Source organism: Poromitra crassiceps (genome assembly GCF_964638095.1).
Source record: "Poromitra crassiceps genome assembly, chromosome: 10".
Classification (NCBI taxonomy): Eukaryota; Metazoa; Chordata; class Actinopteri; order Beryciformes; family Melamphaidae; genus Poromitra; species Poromitra crassiceps.
The window spans coordinates 34,863,930-34,883,009 of NC_139631.1; the positions used below are offsets into that span (position 1 = coordinate 34,863,930).

Here is a 19,080-nt window from a genome sequence, read left to right on the forward strand (position 1 = left end):
ATACATAATACCAATACTTATTCAAACATCGCCTCCAATCATTAGAAGCGGTGTCTGCAGCTTTGCAAGATCTATAGAGATTTAATCTGGAACCTCACAGGAGGACAATATTTACTGCGGCAAAATCTTACAAAGATACTGCCGATTCAAAAATAAAACAAGAGGTTTATGACCAGGTCAAGAAGGTTTTCTGCTCAGTGACCACAGTGGCTCATGGTTACTTTCATTGTTTGACCAGCACATATGATTTTAGAACAGAGAAAGACCCTCTTAATGATTATTGGCGACCTTCCAACATTACTGATATCATATCCAAACCTACCAGGCACAGCCAAAATTGACCAGCAGTTGGCTGGTGGTTGGTTTTCCCACCCTGCTGGTGAACACAGTTTGAGCACTGTGATGGTACAATTCATCTGTGCATCCTGTAGATGGCAAGATTTGGCTATGATGAGGTGGTTTCTTTACAAAAAGTGCACTGCTAGCATGAACGCTTATTTACAACAGCTTAAATATCAAACACCAACGGGATTTCTCTCCAGTTTCAGGAAAACTTGACACGTTAAAAGAGAAAACAACAACAACAAGAACAACAACACACATACCCTCTTAGCCATTAAATACAACTACAATCAAGACTTTTTCCCTGATTAGGTGGCTCAATAATAAACGTCTTTTTGACTTTCAGGAGTTTATACATTTCTGAATATGAGGATGGGCACAATGCAATGTTCATACACTGGGCCCAAGTCTCTCATGACGCTAAGTTCTTTGTTGTTTTACGATCCTTCTGTAGTACATTCTACTGGTTTTCTTTGTTGTTGTACCATCCTTCTGTAGTACATTCTACTGGTTTTCTTTGTTGTTGTACCATCCTTCTGTAGTACATTCTACTGGTTTTCTATTCCATACATCTGATTTATTTTCTCCTGGTACATCTTCACAACAACCGGCCTCCTCAGCTTCATGGTGGGTCCTGCAAAGGCAGAGAAGGAAAAAAGTGGTTAATTCAATCAATCGTATTCTAAAAAGTTCAAATGTTCTTTCTGCTGGGTGGGGAAAACAACAGCTCCACATTTGAGCTACTGTATACAGCAGTGTTGGGGTAACTCATTATAAAAGTAACATATTACATGTAATATATTACTTTTAGCAGTAACTCAGTAATATAACTTATTAGCAATAGGATTTAAGTAGTATTATACCAGTTACTTTTTAAAGTAACTCAAGTTACAAATTGAGTATTTTTTTTTTAAATCAAAGCACGTATTTAAAATAAATTCCTAATCAAACTGTGTTTTTATGCAAATAACCACTATAGATGACAATAATAAAGGAAAAGGATAACATTTAGAATTTTGGATTGTTTACACTAACTTCAAGACGGTTTAAATTATTTTTTGGGATGTTCCGGGGTGGCAATGTCATTCTGCTGCTGCTGTTATTACAGTGAAAGTAATGCAAAAGTAGTGTAATAAGTAACGAGTTACTCTACACACAGTAATATTGTAAAGTAACGTATTACTTTCAAATGAAAGTAACTAGTAATATGTAGTATATCACATTTTGAAAGTAACTTGCCCAACACTGGTATACAGACGCTTGGGATCAAATGTCCAACAGCAAGAGATTCAGTTGTGCTTTTCACACTGCACGTAGCCCCAGGCTAAAGCAGCTGTTAGCCTGGGGCAAGAATGCTTCCAATTCCAAAGTGGGCTGACCCCAGACTTTAGCCCAGGGCTAGCTGGCCCTGCTCCGCAGCAGGGTTAACCCTGACTTTAGTTTTCAGGGTTACCTAAGGTCAGCCCTGGGCTAAGATTATGCAGTGTGACAAGCCCTAATCATTGGCGGGTGATGAAAACGAGTGTCAGACAAGCAGGAATGTTGCCTGACGTGCAGCAGCGCGGTCACAAGCTCAAAATAAGTGCCGAACAGCCAGGAATGTTGCCCGGCATGCAGCACTGTCGCAATACAAAGCCGTGTCTGATGTACGTTAAATATTTACTAGTAATCATTTCGTCCATTATAAACATTTGTTATTGTTTCAATACCAACTGAAACAGCGACATCCTCTCCGGTGACTCAGATGGTATTTTATGGTTTTATTTAATTTGATGGCAGGCTGTTTTATTTGCTTGTGTTTGAAATGTTTTAAGTCTTGTGGTTTATTTGAACCTTTGTCTCTCTCTCTCTCTCTCTCTCTCTCTCTCTCTCTCTCTCTCTCTCTCTGTCTGTTTTAAGTGAGCTTGCAAAAAAAAGTGAACTGAACCGACTCACCCAGTTCTCCTCCAGTTATCGAGAAGTCCTGATCCAGGATGACGAACTTTTGGATCTTCTGGGCGTTGGAGGTCGCTCTGGCGTTGACGCGCTCCATGCCTTCCTGAATGGCTTTGTGGATTGGTGAGTCCTTATTGGCTACTATCTCCGAGACCTTGGTCGCCGCGACGCCATGCTGCTGGCAGAATTCCACGGCCTCGGGGCTCAGCTCGTCCGTGGGCTCGCCGTTGTTATCCACAACACACTATGGAAAGAGAGAAGGGTCATTATAAGCTATAGCTGCTGACTTATTTAGTAGTTGTGGCGACACACAGGTGCAAAAGTGCAGCTACTTTGAGAGTGAGCAGCATGGAGAGGAACTTGAGCTTGTCTCCGAGCAGCATGGCGTTGCTGATGATGGCCGTCTCTGCCTTCACGGCGTCCTCGAGGGGGACCGGGGGGATGTTCTCTCCACCGGCTGTGATGATGAGCTCTGTCCAAAAGACAACAACTTTCAAACTCAGAGCTTCAACTCATCACATTGTATTTTCACTTGTCATTTATGCATTTTGTTTTTCCATATTCCGCCTCGCTGCGGTTCAGTTTCTGGCGGCTTTTTTGGTTGTTTTTTGGTTTCTTGAAGTGCGATTCTTGGGGCATTTTAGGTAAACTGCACAATCTAGATTTTTTCTTCTTCTTCCATTTGTCAGGCTACAAACACACGCGGAGACTCCCGAGCACAGCCTACCCTTGATCCTTCCTGTGATGAACAGGAAGTTGTACTGGTCGTGTCTCCCCACGTCCCCGGAGCGCAGCCAGCCGTCTTGGTCCAGAGCCTCTTCTGTTTTCTCAGGCTGGTTCAGGTAGCCCATGAAGACATGTCGTCCCCAGAAACAGATCTCTCCGTTCCCGTCCTTGTCGGGATTGTCCAGCTTTGTCTTGCAGCCTGCCATCACCTTTCCACAGCTAGGCAGACAAAAGACAAAAGTCAGTAACGTGTCCAGTAAGAGTGTTTCAAATGGCAGCGAGGGATGACTCTGTGGAACTCCGTAAACTGCACAGAACACACTCATCTATAAACATACACTTGGTCAGTCTGTGATCGTTTATACTAAAGAATACCAAATTGGCAAGAGAGGCAACAGATCTGATGTTGGTGTGTCCGCTTTTCTCTGGATGGAGCGCCCGATCGTTGCTATTTGTACAATTTTACTTGATTCACAAGTGCACATTCCAGACACCAGTGTGTAAATGGGGTGAATCACCAGGATCTCTCCACTAGGGACGCTCTTCTCTACTGCACTATTGCATTCTCCAACTTTTTCACGTCAAGGACTGACACAAATTAGACCACGGACCCCCATTTTGTCCCAGGGTCCACCCTGTTGCGCCCTTTGGCACCAAATAGTTCAGTGTGTTCACATGATTTATTCAAATCCTTATCCCCCCCACCAATACAATAAAGAGTGATTGTTTTTTCAATGAATGTCAAAATATTGTTCATTAAAGTATTGTCATCCACATGTTTATGAAGTTTTCATATTAAATATTAAGAAACAAAGTCAAGACAAGGGTATTTTTGTGGCTCTCCTGTAAAGTTGGTCCAAAATCACTTACGCCCATCTACTGTAGTTCTTCTCAGCCCTCAATATGTAGACTCCAAGTTCTACGAAGGGTTTCATTTCAAGACACAACATTTGTTCAGTCAAGTGACCTTTGTGTCTTGAAACTAAACCCTTGTAAGTGAAGACAGTGTGCGGGAATCTACAGATTTGAACTTCTTTCTTTAACTTGATCTTTCTCCTCCGATGCACATGCACGCACACACACATACGATAATTGTCTTCATCGTTTTAGAAAACATCCACATTTAACGACACACGACATGAATCGGCGGCAGACTGCCAGCACACATAATCGGGGCATGTCCCACAATGCTTTGCATGCGGCTGACCTCATGATGCGGTAGCTGTTGCCCGTGGAGATGGTGTGCGGGGCGGAGCTCTCGCTCATGCCGTAGAGCTCCAGCAGAGGCATGTTCAGGCTCATGAAGTACTCCAGGGTCTCCTTGGTGATGGGGGCGGCGCCCGTGTAGCAGCCCCTGCAGCGGTCCAGGCCCATCGCGGCACGGACTTTCTTGAAGACCAGATTGTTGGCCAGCATGAAGCCCCAGGGCACAGCGTGCTCCCTGTCACGCACAACACACACACACACACACCCGGCCGGGGGATGAGATTTCTGACACTGATATTGGCAATGGAATTTAAATTGTTCAACAACAAAAAAACTTCAAAATCTAGCAATGGCGCCGTCATTGATAAGATCATTGATGAGATCAGGGAGGAGCAGCATGCCAATGGCTGAGGAATTCTACTCAAAACAGGAGTAATGAATTACCTACTAACATGGTAATTACTCCGGTTACCATTTGTTTTGAGCAGTGAAGGTCAGGGTAACAGCTGAAGATAGCGAATGATTCAATAGGTCATTTGGACATGCTGCACATGCTGAGTATTATATAGTAATTACACGGCACATTGCCCACACAGACTGTAATAATCACACAGTAATTGTAATAGGCACAGTATAACACTGCACTGTATGGATGAAATTGTTAATTTATGCAATTATGCAAATGTGTTGTTGTTGTTTTTTCCGAATTCTGCCCAAGATCTTTGCTGCCGACTCACTGGTTCATGGCACTGTAGTTGTACTGCAGTCCGATGGACTTCGCCCAGTCTGCCACTCTCTTCCTCATTGGAGATGACTTGGCACCTATAGCTTTCATCTTCTCCTGCATCTTCTCCCACACGCGTGGAACGCCCAGGAAAGCAGTTGGCCGCACTTCTTTCAAAGTTGTCCCCAAGGAACCCTGGGAAATTTGAGTTATATAGTACAGTAGGTTGAGTATCCAATTGTGTACTGTGTAGTAAGCATTTATCAATACACAGGATATGATGGTACTATTCCTTGTGCCATAATCCCAGATAAGCATCCATAAAGAGGCCCAATCCAGAGTTTAACAGAATGATAAATTACCACACAAATGAGTAGGTCTACCATAGAAAACGTCAGACTATACCATCGTAAATCTATAAGACATGCAGCAACATTGACCAGCTACCTACTGTAGCTTTCAACGTGAGTGTCGGCAAGTCATTGGTTCGGTGAAGCAAGGCGTAAAGTGTGTAGAAGGCATCCTGACCTTGAGGGCATCTGGCTCAGCAAAGTGGGTGGTCCCTGCAAACTTCATGCAGAGCCACATGTCGTAGATCTGGGCGGCCACGTGGCTGAGCGGCAGGTAACTGACCACCACTTCCTCGCCGTAGACCAATTCTGTCATGACACCCGCCGCATTGGCCGTCCAGGTGATCTGCACGTTAAAGAGTAGGAGACGAGTCATCAGAAATTAGACAAAATGTAGGATGAATTTTGTAATGCAATATTCCTAGCCCGGCTTTCCATCTACCTGCCTGATAGAATGCAATTTATTAACCTGAAGCATCTATTATAGCACTCCCTGCCTATCACGAGTGGAGTTCCGCAAGTATTTGTCCTGGGGTGTACTCTGATTCCCATTTATGTAACGGCACACTCCATTGGAAGCTGTTAAAAAACGCTTATGATGCAATCTCCGATTGGCCCGAAATGACTCCCTCCATAATCTTAAATCATGGTTTAGATAAAGGTGTATAGAATAGAATGCCATAAAAAGAGATACTGAATCTTGGTGGTTTTTATCTCAAAATCATCCATCAAGGATGATTGATGGCAGACTGCATTACATACATTTTTTCTGAAACCTGCTCTTTCTTCATTGTGCAATAGATACTGCCACACTCTATAACTAGCCTTTACTGTTCTGTCATATATATCACTCTATACTCTATAACCAGCAATTACTGTTCTGTCATATATCACTCTATAACCAGCATTTACTGTTCTGTCATATATATCACTCTATAACCAGCATTTACTGTTCTGTCATATATCACTCTATAACCAGCATTTACTGTTCTGTCATATATATCACTCTATAACCAGCATTTACTGTTCTGTCATATATATCACTCTATACTCTATAACCAGCATTTACTGTTCTGTCATATATATCACTCTATAACCAGCCTTTACTGTTCTGTCATATATATCACTCTATACTCTATAACCAGCATTTACTGTTCTGTCATATATATCACTCTATACTCTATAACCAGCATTTACTGTTCTGTCATATATATCACTCTATACTCTATAACCAGCATTTACTGTTCTGTCATATATCACTCTATACTCTATAACCAGCCTTTACTGTTCTGTCATAATTATCACTCTATACTCTATAACCAGCATTTACTGTTCTGTCATATATATCACTCTATACTCTATAACTAGCCTTTACTGTTCTGTCATATATATCACTCTATACTCTATAACCAGCATTTACTGTTCTGTCATATATATCACTCTATAACCAGCCTTTACTGTTCTGTCATATATATCACTCTATACTCTATAACCAGCATTTACTGTTCTGTCATATATATCACTCTATAACCAGCCTTTACTGTTCTGTCATATATATCACTCTATACTCTATAACCAGCATTTACTGTTCTGTCATATATATCACTCTATAACTAGCCTTTACTGTTCTGTCATATATATCACTCTATACTCTATAACCAGCATTTACTGTTCTGTCATATATATCACTCTATACTCTATAACCAGCCTTTACTGTTCTGTCATATATATCACTCTATACTCTATAACCAGCATTTACTGTTCTGTCATATATATCACTCTATAACCAGCCTTTACTGTTCTGTCATATATATCACTCTATACTCTATAACCAGCATTTACTGTTCTGTCATATATATCACTCTATAACTAGCCTTTACTGTTCTGTCATATATATCACTCTATACTCTATAACCAGCATTTACTGTTCTGTCATATATATCACTCTATAACCAGCCTTTACTGTTCTGTCATATATATCACTCTATACTCTATAACCAGCATTTACTGTTCTGTCATATATATCACTCTATACTCTATAACTAGCCTTTACTGTTCTGTCATATATATCACTCTATACCCTATAACCAGCATTTACTGTTCTGTCATATATCACTCTTACCAGCCTTTACTGTTCTGTCATATATCACTCTATACTCTATAACCAGCATTTACTGTTCTGTCATATATCACTCTATACTCTATAACCAGTCTTTACTGTTCTGTCATATATCACTCTATACTCTATAACCAGCCTTTACTGTTCTGTCATATATCACTCTATAGCCTGTACTGTTCTGTCATATATCACTCTATACTCTATAACCAGCCTTTACTGTTCTGTCATATATCACTCTATACTCTATAACCAGCATTTACTGTTCTGTCATATATCACTCTATACTCTATAACCAGCCTTTACTGTTCTGTCATATATCACTCTATACTCTATAACCAGCATTTACTGTTCTGTCATATATCACTCTATACTCTATAACCAGTCTTTACTGTTCTGTCATATATCACTCTATACTCTATAAGCAGCATTTACTGTTCTGTCATATATCACTCTATAGCCAGCCTGTACTGTTCTGTCATATATCACTCTATAGCCAGCCTGTACTGTTGTGTCATATATCACTCTATACTCTATAACCAGCATTTACTGTTCTGTCATATATCACTCTATACTCTATAACCAGTCTTTACTGTTCTGTCATATATCACTCTATACTCTATAACCAGCCTTTACTGTTCTGTCATACATCACTCTATACTCTATAACCAGTCTTTACTGTTCTGTCATATATCACTCTATACTCTATAACCAGCCTTTACTGTTCTGTCATATATCACTCTATACTCTATAACCAGTCTTTACTGTTCTGTCATATATCACTCTATACTCTATAACCAGCATTTACTGTTCTGTCATATATCACTCTATACTCTATAACCAGCATTTACTGTTCTGTCATATATCACTCTATACTCTATAACCAGTCTTTACTGTTCTGTCATATATCACTCTATACTCTATAACCAGCCTTTACTGTTCTGTCATATATCACTCTATAGCCTGTACTGTTCTGTCATATATCACTCTATACTCTATAACCAGCCTTTACTGTTCTGTCATATATCACTCTATACTCTATAACCAGCATTTACTGTTCTGTCATATATCACTCTATACTCTATAACCAGCCTTTACTGTTCTGTCATATATCACTCTATACTCTATAACCAGCATTTACTGTTCTGTCATATATCACTCTATACTCTATAACCAGTCTTTACTGTTCTGTCATATATCACTCTATACTCTATAAGCAGCATTTACTGTTCTGTCATATATCACTCTATAGCCAGCCTGTACTGTTCTGTCATATATCACTCTATAGCCAGCCTGTACTGTTGTGTCATATATCACTCTATACTCTATAACCAGCATTTACTGTTCTGTCATATATCACTCTATACTCTATAACCAGTCTTTACTGTTCTGTCATATATCACTCTATACTCTATAACCAGCCTTTACTGTTCTGTCATACATCACTCTATACTCTATAACCAGTCTTTACTGTTCTGTCATATATCACTCTATACTCTATAACCAGCCTTTACTGTTCTGTCATATATCACTCTATACTCTATAACCAGTCTTTACTGTTCTGTCATATATCACTCTATACTCTATAACCAGCCTTTACTGTTCTGTCATATATCACTCTATACTCTATAACCAGTCTTTACTGTTCTGTCATATATCACTCTATACTCTATAACCAGCCTTTACTGTTCTGTCATATATCACTCTATAGCCTGTACTGTTCTGTCATATATCACTCTATACTCTATAACCAGTCTTTACTGTTCTGTCATATATCACTCTATACTCTATAACCAGCCTTTACTGTTCTGTCATATATCACTCTATACTCTATAACCAGCATGTACTGTTCTGTCATATATCACTCTATACTCTATAACCAGCCTGTACTGTTCTGTCATATATCACTCTATACTCTATAACCAGCCTGTACTGTTCTGTCATATATCAGTTGTCCTCTTACTTCTTGCACCAACTCCTAATAATCTCTTAATAACTCTTAATACTACCTTATCTGCTTAATATAATGTAATGTAATGTAATGGATGAAATCCCAACCTCTGCTACCTCCAAAGGGCCTTGCTGCCCCGCCTGACTTGCCTGGCTAGATAAAGTTTAAATGAAAGGATACATTTTCAAGTCTATACAATGAAAGTTGCGGATGGAAAAGTATTGAACGCAGGCCCGGTTACACACATTGTCGTGGCTCAACATGACTCCTTTAGGGGTGCCGGTGGTTCCAGAGGTGTAGATGAGAGTGCAGCACTCATTGGCCCGAAGACTGCCAATCACCATGTCCAGCCGCTCATCAGGCACTTCCTCTCCCAGCTTCATGAACTCTGCCCACTACAGAGACACAGGGATTCAATGACTTATTACTTCATCACTTACTAAACCGTGTCTAAGTATATACTGTGTTATAGCCTGGTTGCACATCTACTATCACAGATCTACGCACTTTGAAAATAAATAGAGGCAAAGTGACCGCCTACTTCCTGCTTCAGCACTGTACCAGAGATTTTCATCCGCCATTTATTTTCCCTTAGACGTTTCGTAAAATGCTTGTAAAAAATAGTTTTACTTGTTCAAACCAAACGGTTCAGCTATATTTAGAAACAGGGGAGACGTAACATTTCACGCATGACCAAAACGTTAAAACAAATTGTGGATTAAAAGAAAATATTTTTTCGATGTAGTTTTTTAAGTTTGGGTCTGAATGAAATGTTCTATGGTCTCTCCTGATTCTAAATATAGCTGAACCGTTTGGTTTGACCAAGTAAAACTATTTTTATCAGCATTCTACGAAAATATCTATGCGAAAATAAATGGCGGATAAAAATCTCTGGTACAGTGCTGAAGCAGGAAGGAGGCGGTCACTTTGCCTCTCTATGACACCTGATGTTGCATGAAAAAGATAATGTGCTGCGTGATCAAGGTTATCGCATTGGGAACATACTGTGTAGAGGTTTGGTAACTTTGTCTGGAGCTCGTCTTTATATTGGACGATGGCTTTCAGATGAGGTAGCTGATCTTTAATCTGTGGGGTCAAAGGACAAATTCCATGAGAATAGATTCACACACTGCAAGTGAGTCAGTGCAACATGCAGTCAAGTCAGTAATCAGCTGTGCTGGTCTTGATCATAATGTTCAGATAAGACATGTGAAGGATGATTCCATGAACCAAAAAAAAAGGAGACTAGTAACTACTAACTAGTAACTACTACTACTACTACTACTACTACTACTACTACTACTACTACTACTACTAGTAACTGGTCAGGAGCGTGACTCCTGACCAGTGTTGGGCAAGTTACTTTCAAAATGCAATACACTACATATTACTAGTAACTTTCATTTGAAAGTAATATGTTACTTTACAACATTACTGTTTGTGTAGAGTAACACATTACTTATTACACTACTTTTGCATTACTTTCACCGTAATAACAGCAGTAGCAGAATGACATTGCCGCGCCGGAGCATCACTATTTTTTAACTCAATTTGTAACTTGTGTTACTTGACAGAGTAACTGCTATAATATTACTGACATAATAATAATAATAATAATGATTGGATTTATATAGCGCCTTTCCAAGGCTCAAAGCGCTTACACAGAATCATTATTCGTTCACACCATTCGTACCGGTGGTTCAGAAGCGTGGCAGCCACACATTGGCGCTCAACGGCCCCTCCGAACCACCATCATTCATGTCTACATTCATACCAATCATACCAATCATACCATTCATGTCTTACATTCATACCAATCATACCAATCATATTGGTAATAAGTTATATTACTGAGTTACTGCTAAAAGTAATATATTACATGTAATATATTACTTTTGTAATGAGTTAGCCCCAACACTGCATGTCAGTAATCAGCGCCGCTGGTCTTGACATGATGTTCAGATAAGACATGTGAAGGATGGAGACTAGTACTAGAGCGTGACCCCTGACCTGTAGGATTTTGACGAGCTGTTTGTGGTTCTCCACCACCAGGACGTTGGCCTCGCAGTTGGCAGCCACATACTGACATGCCTCGGGGGAGTTGGTGGTGTAGATGCCGGCTGCCAAGCCGCTATTGACACAAATCAAATGTTGGGATATAATGATATAATGCAAGGTTTTGAATCTGTACAGCTGCCAGCACTTTACTCACCTGCCAAGAGATTGCAATGTAACACTCTTTGGTTAATAATTACACAGTGTCGACTGTCTTAGTCATAATGGACACGGCTTTATTGTGATTAAAACATGAAATTATGAATGTATTATTGGGGAGGGGAACATATATATTTTATTTGCTCTATTACTTTCTGTCTTATTTATTTACATATATATATTTTAATTGTTCCATTACTTTCTGTCTTATTTATTTACCTGTCAATTAATGCCCTGGTATATCTACATGTTATATTATTGACAGTTGATGTTGATGTTCACATACAAACTTGTGTAAAATAAAACTAACATTTGTCACACACAAAAATGACTAGATAGTGTTCTGTTTTTAGAGAGGTGCACTGCTGATTGCCAACCTGCTGACATCCCTGAAGAGTGGATTACACGTGTTATCTAGAATCTACTTAGCATAAAGCATGATTTGAACAACATCTTAGTTAATTGGCATAAATGGATCTCCATCGTTAATTGGAGTTTTTGAATAAGAGCATCCACAGGTTTCGTGTCATTCATTTATCGGAGGAAGACAGCTGGACGCCCAATAACACTGACACATTTTCGCTGACTCCCTAGGCCTTATAGTTTCTAAAAGAGGAAATGTCAAGCCTGTAGCCACTTCCTGTAGTGGTAGTATACAAAGAGAGAGAAGTGTGCCGTGTCAGAATAAATAATAGTGAACAGTGAACTGTAAAATCCCGCAAGGAATCTTATCGAATCAATGACACTTTGCCCAAATGTAACCTTACCCAGCCAGTATGCAGCCGATGTCTGAGATAAACCATTCGGGAGAGTTGAATCCCAGTATGCCGACCCCATGGTAACGCTCCAGCCCCAACTAAAAAAAAGAGGACATGCACTTCTTTAGAATAATATGAAACTTTAATGAGACACACACAGTGCCTCATTTACTTTTGACCTACATCACACCACGCCTCGAGGGCCACCCCGACTTCACGGGACATGGACTTGGCAGTGAAACGGGAGCTGTAACACAAGCTTGAGAATTTCACACGCCCAAGTGTTGGCTTTCAGCGAGCCCATTCTCATCCCACGGAGGAGATTAGAATCGAGGGAGGAGGAGGTTTTGTCGTAGTATGTAAACAGCCGCTGGCAATTCCCATGTGCTATGAATTACAGTCGCCTATATGTGGAGAGTTTCTTACATCAAAATGCACCTGTGCATATGAATTCCCCTAATGAACCAATAATTGCTTCATTCGGATTGTAACTGTAGAATATGTCCTATTTCTATTGCGATATAGTTTGCGTAGAGTGACAAGTGTGTACGCTGTGCATGCATAACGAGGGAACAAGAGTAAACAAAAGATAAAACGGGTGAACTAACCTTGAGAAAACTCTTGGCGGCTGCTCGGCACTGCTCGTAGTATTGCCTCCAGGTCACGGTGACCCACTGGCCCTCCTGCTTGGAGGCCAAGGCCGGCTGATCTCCAGAGGTCTCCACCGCCTCCAGGAACATCTGATGGACGGTGGCGGGAGTCTCCGACCCCGGGCCGGAACCCTCCATCCTCAGCTTGACCGCCTTGTCTCTGGTGGTGCTCCATAGGTGGTCGGCGGGGGCCAGCGTCGTCGTCGCCAAAGGAACCGCCTTGGGCTCTGGTGTCCGAGGACAACACGGGCAGTTGCATTTACCCGCCATTAGTGACAGCGTTCAAAGCTCAGAGGAGTCACCGCACGCAAAAACACCAGGACACATTAAGTGGAGACAGTCAGAGGTTGAGTCAGGTGAGGTGTGAGAGGTATGAAGCTGCAGACATGATCTATCTGTGTGTACTCAGGCTGGCTATATCTCTCCGAGAGCAACAGGCTTTGCAGGTTATGGAGAGAATAGGGGAGGGGGCTGGATGCGTGCCGTTTCAGGTTACCTGAAGCAGAACTGGAAGCTCTGGAATTTCCCTGGCTACCTACCAATCGAGTTTGCTCAGAGGAACTCGCTATAGTTCCGATTCAATCTAGAGGGAGATCTGGAGCGTGAAAGTGCAGATTAGTGTGGTATTTGTTGTCAAAAAACATCCATTATGAAATATATTGTTATATATTGCTTTATTTTGTGAAGCTTTTCTGGCATCAGCCTGCATTGCAACGACCTTTGCTGTGTCCCTGCTCACACCTGTCCTGCACATACATTCTTGATACTATTGCACTTTACAAAACTCACTAAATGTAAACCCAATGCCTCACATTGGCTAAATGGGTTCACTTGGGCCTTAAGTGAGCATGCAGAGTGTGAGAAGTGTAGCATTGAGCTGCTTTGAGTAGATCTCTCTTGCACTACTTTAAGCATGTGGTGGTCCAACTCCAAAAAGCTAACTTGGACCCCACAATTTTATATACCGTAGTTTATATATATTTTATAGAGACCTACTGTAATTAGACACATTTCCAAACTTCCTTTTTGATCTAAAGTCACAGCACAGCACGGTTGAGCCCTGAGCAACATAACTGACCTGTTTCCCCCCCACAGTCTATTATTACTTACTTATAAAGTGGCTTCTTGTAACGATTCTTAAATTCGTTGTCTTTTTTCATTCAGTCTTTGTTTTTATTGACACGTTTACGTACTCTTGTTTTATCTTTGCAAAGTGCCTTGTAAATGTTGTTTTTGTATACTGAATAGCACTGGCCTGTTCTTGCACGTCAAGTACATTGTATTCTGAGTTTTCCATAGAAGATAAAAACTCGGGCCCCTCATAGCTACTAATGCAATTAACAAACCAACAAGACAAAAAAAATGCTTTATCCGTCCATTATGAAGATTCTTCACTTTTATTGGCATTTCCCCCCCAAATCCAAATCAGTTATCTCTCCTCAGATCACATTTCAGACTCTTACCTGATGAAAGTTCTCCAGAAGGTCCCTCCAGTCCGGGGGATGTGGGAGGCTTGGTTGTCTCAGTGTTGCCGGACGGGGCTGCAATCTCTGTCAGCTCACAATTCTGTGTTACTCCATCTCCAACGGTCTCTGACCCAATGTGTGGGTCAGAGAGAACATCCTCGTCTTTTCCGTTGACGAGGATGTCGGAGTGGGTCTCAATCTGTAGGGGTTTGGAGTCTAGCAGAGTCTTTGCCTTTTGGGTAAGGATGCTGTAATTGAGAGGGCATGGATGAAAGCTAATATCCAATCATGTAAAAAATGTTCTACAGTCACATGGTCCTTGGTTAAAGCGACGGCTCTTTTACTTTGCGATGTGCATCCTCGTACATACCTCTCAGTATGATCACCATCCATGCCGGAGAGCCCATTGCTGATGACAGAATCCACTTGCTCAGACATCTTGTATTAGCTTGAAAAGAGGGGGAAAAACGTGCTATATTAGAGGGATGCTAAGTGAAGTTAGCATAAAAATGGTTTCTTTCTTCCACCAGAGTCTCTTCACACAGATCAGATTTTCTACAACTATTATGAAACAGCACTGCTGTGGTCATTTATATGACCCAGACATTCACAAAGGTCATTGCAACAGGCAACAAGCCAGTGTCAATAGCCACCAAAGCTAATAGCCGCAGTACGACAGTGCTCTAAATGTTGAAACGGTGAACTTTATGCCAGAATGTGTTGGGCCATCTGCCGGGCTATTTAAATCCACTTGCCTCAGACACTGAGAACTTTTCACAAAGACCATCACACTAAGAAACAGAAAATGATGCGGTGATAAATCAGTATTCGTTGTATTCTATTTCATGGCTTTTTCAGAAGTCATTAAATACTGTCAAGACAGCAACGAAAATGCCTGAAATCTCCAGCTTTCTCAACCCAGTGGTCTTGTGTCTATGCTGCAGGCAGTGAAATCATGCCATCTAGTGTGGCTATCTGGCAACTGTGGAAACAATTCAGATCATTGTTTCCATGAGCCTTTCAACCCCAAGCTGTGCCACAAGCAGCCAAAGCAACAAATTATGAATTTACAACAAACAAATGACACTCATAACTAGTGTAATGATGAGAAACCCTGCTTCAATAAAAGGTAAAAAAAAATCTGGTAACTTAATCAGACTGTCAATCTGACCTCTGGAATATATCTTTGCTCCAGATTTCTCTGGGGCAAAGTTCATCCTAATTACAAAACTACAGTGTGGCAACATGATGCGCTGGAGGCAAAGTCTTTGCACAGGATTATACCCTTCACCATGAAAACATACATTTCACTCTCATTCACGATTTAGTTTCACGTTTTAATATCACCCAGAAATATTACCTTTAAAAAGAACGAGAAAATCAATGCTTCCAGTCCTCCAAATGGTCCCAGAGAACAGAAATAACAGAAGTCCTAAGTTCCCAAAGGAAATAATTCCCTTCCCAGATTTCTTATAGATGTTGAGTCTGTGTATGTAAAGATATTAAGATCCAGGAGCGGGGCAGCTCACGTCTGTGGCAGTCAGTCAGTGTTTGTTTAGCTTTTAACTGGAGGCTTGGCTGAGGAGGGGGCTTTAGAATGGCTCTGTCTCTGTTGACCCAACAATAAAAGATGACAAGGAACCTGCTTCACGTGATCAAACATCTCGACTTCTCCATCTTAAAGCCTCTGTTTCAAACACATGTATGAGTTTTGTTCCAACTATGTCAAATATCTCTCAATTAAATCCTAGAAATTAGATAGTGGTGTATAATTGTCTTAGGTCTTAAGTCAATGAGTGAAATAAGCGTACACGATCTTTCATTTATCTTATTCTGCAGTTTAAGAATGGTCCACTCAGCAAATAAAGTGTAGCATGACAGGCAAATATGACCCTTACTCGCATCACGTGTCAGCACACACATGTCATAATATTAGAAGGGCAAGGATGTCTACGAGCAACTTGGCATGTCAATCTTGGAACAGGTGCACACCACATTGATATACAATTACCATGACAAATCATAACAACATAAGTCACGCATCAAAACTGAACTGACACTCTACACCGGGGATTTCACACTTCACAAGTCTCGTTCTTGTGAGCAAGCAGCGGTCTCCCGCTCCTATGACTTCAATATCAAAGAACATGGACAGATAAACGTACACTTAAAGGTATCCTACCTTATCCAGGGGAACAAGGCTGAATGATATCAACTTGCCAAGAGCTGCAATCAAGCTTTGCCTGGCACAGGTGCGCAGCAGTTGCCCCCGGGGAAATGATTAGCCTATAGGGGACTGTGAGGATATACCAGCGCCCTTCCTCTCGGTCTGCCCAGAACCACAGGGACTTATGTAATCATCTGTACACTTGTTGCGGCTGAGTCGACCAGTTAAAGATCCACCAGCAAACTTGACCAAAGGTCACCTCCTCAAGGTGCAGGAGAACCTGAAACCTGAGACAGAAAGTCTGCAACCAGTGGAAACCAGCTTTGTTTGTTATACTTGGTGACAATCAACAGAAATCCTAGTTGTTGACAACTGCTGGCATTAGTAATTATTGTCTGTCCAAAACATTTAAATGCTATGAAAACATAATGGAACTCTGAAGCAGTGGCTTGAATATGTCAATGGTTTTATTATTTACCCTAACCATCCAAAAGGAAGTGGGTTCTGCAAACTTTTTTGTGGTCACGTTTTTGGTTACGCTCAAGCAATTACAATGTCACAGATGATGTCACAATGCCTATCACATCATCAGTGATGTCACTACAATCCAGCAATTGTGATGTCACAATGTATCATCAGTCATCATCATCAGTCAGTATATAAATGGGAGCTAGGGCTCTGTCTGTTTCTCTGTCCCGTGTCTCACCATCATCAGTGATGTCATAAATCCCACTGTGACATCATCAGTGATGTCAGAAACCACTGATATCCCACTGTGACATCATCAGTGATGTCAGAAACCACTGATATCCCACTGTGACATCATCAGTGATGTCAGAAACCACTCATGACATCATCAGTGATGTCATAGGAGAGAGAGAAGAGGGAGAGACTGAGGGAGACATACGCCAATAGGGCAGGCAAGGCCACACAGCAGCTGAGCTGCGGGCAAGAGCACGTAGCGCGCGAGATGCCTAGTTATCCTAATTTGACTTGGGTAGCTTATGAGGCATTATAATTTTAAGATTTATGTGATAAGGAACAATAAAGATAAGATCTTCAGGTTTATGAGGCTAGATGAGACTTTGACCCATAAGATAGTTTTTCATCAGTTCAACAAAACTTGTGCAACTCTCTTGACACATCAAGACAATAGTGTCAGATGTGAGCAATATACACTGAATGTACAAAATATTAGGCACATCTTCCTGCTATTGCGTTACAGCTGTTTTTGCACAATCCACATCTCACTTTTTTGACTCAAAAGATTAAAAATCCTTCTCTAACTCGTCTGTTTCTACATCTCCTCCTTTGTGATTAGGACTGCCAGATAGCGACAATCGTAATGTGATTATTTTACGGAATATTGCAATACAATAGGCCTATACATACATAGATTTTTCAATATTTTAGATTTTTCTGATTTTAATAAAAATAAATATATGCTGTGGTTGGTTAGGATTTGCTCTGTTTCAATACAATACGTTTTATTTATTTATTTTTTAAATAATGTTCAGTTTAGACTCGGCACCAGAATACCATGTGCAGGAGTCCATTTTGTGCAGCTCTCACTCTGATAAAAAATAACTGTAGCCTCATGCAATTTGGAAAAGTAGTTCATATTATTTTTTTATGTGCAGCTCTATATAGATTTAATAAAGTAAATCAATAAGGGAGAATGGCTTTTACTTGTATTTAACTCCTGTCCCTAAGTGTCCCTATGATCTTGTACATTCACCCTGTTTATTTCATATACATTGCACTTTTTACTATTTAGTACATGTCAGCAATAGTACCCTCATTTCCCCTTTACTCCTGAGCCGTGTCTGATAGCGTGTGTCTGATTGCTGTGGCAAGGAGGTGAACACTGTTTTTTTAGTAAATATAGGGGAAAGTTCAACCCACTTCTCAAATGACACAGAGTAACCTAGATCACGGGCACCAAGGTCACTGAATCATACCACTCAGTCACACCATGTCTGCCCCGAGGCCTGTGGCTCGGATCGCCACACAGAGGGGCTCTGAAGGTTGTGAATGAACACGTGAATGGAACAGTGAACAGATAGTAGGACAATACATCATATACCCAGGAATCATAAAGATAATCTATAAATAATACATACTACATCATTGTGTCTTAAAATAGGGCTCAAACCGAGGTGGGGAAAAGTCAGACTTTCATAGTCAGGTGCCAAAAATGTTTGTTCCTTCCTGGTTTGTTAATCTTGTTTTTCTAAAGGGGCAAACAGACAGTTGCTGTGGGGAGGTGTCCATATAATTTTAATGTTTTTACACAGCATGTTTCGGAACTAGATATATATATTTTTTATATAAAAATGAAAACAATGCTGTGTAATTTTCTTTAGCTTTGGAACGAATGTCATTTTGGCGACATAATTCAACATTCAATAGCCTATAAAATAACAGGTGTACCTGGAAGCAAGAAAAATATTTAATAATACAGATTATTAATAA

At 40.6% G+C, this 19,080-nt stretch overlaps 1 protein-coding gene across 2 annotated transcripts; it reads right to left on the reverse strand.

The window, feature by feature from the left end:
• Nucleotides 1–771: 771 nt before the first annotated feature.
• Nucleotides 772–16,699, reverse strand: LOC310783892 (long-chain-fatty-acid--CoA ligase ACSBG2-like). 2 transcript variants are annotated; one of them, XM_083644808.1, is made up of 15 exons: nt 16,621–16,699; nt 14,809–14,886; nt 14,436–14,686; nt 12,931–13,199; nt 12,332–12,420; nt 11,361–11,481; nt 10,356–10,436; nt 9,596–9,745; nt 5,462–5,629; nt 4,947–5,128; nt 4,211–4,444; nt 3,005–3,222; nt 2,610–2,749; nt 2,278–2,521; nt 772–976 (listed from the first exon to the last, which is right to left on the reverse strand). In XM_083644808.1, the coding sequence occupies exons 2-15, from the start codon at nt 14,874–14,876 to the stop codon at nt 891–893; spliced, it is 2,301 nt and encodes a 766-aa protein (XP_083500934.1). In that variant the 5' UTR covers nt 14,877–14,886; nt 16,621–16,699; the 3' UTR covers nt 772–890. The 2 variants fall into 2 exon arrangements, with proteins under 2 accessions (XP_083500934.1, XP_083500933.1); XM_083644807.1 differs by lacking the exon at nt 16,621–16,699 and adding an exon at nt 15,799–15,857.
• Between the last annotated feature and the right edge of the window lie 2,381 nt (nt 16,700–19,080).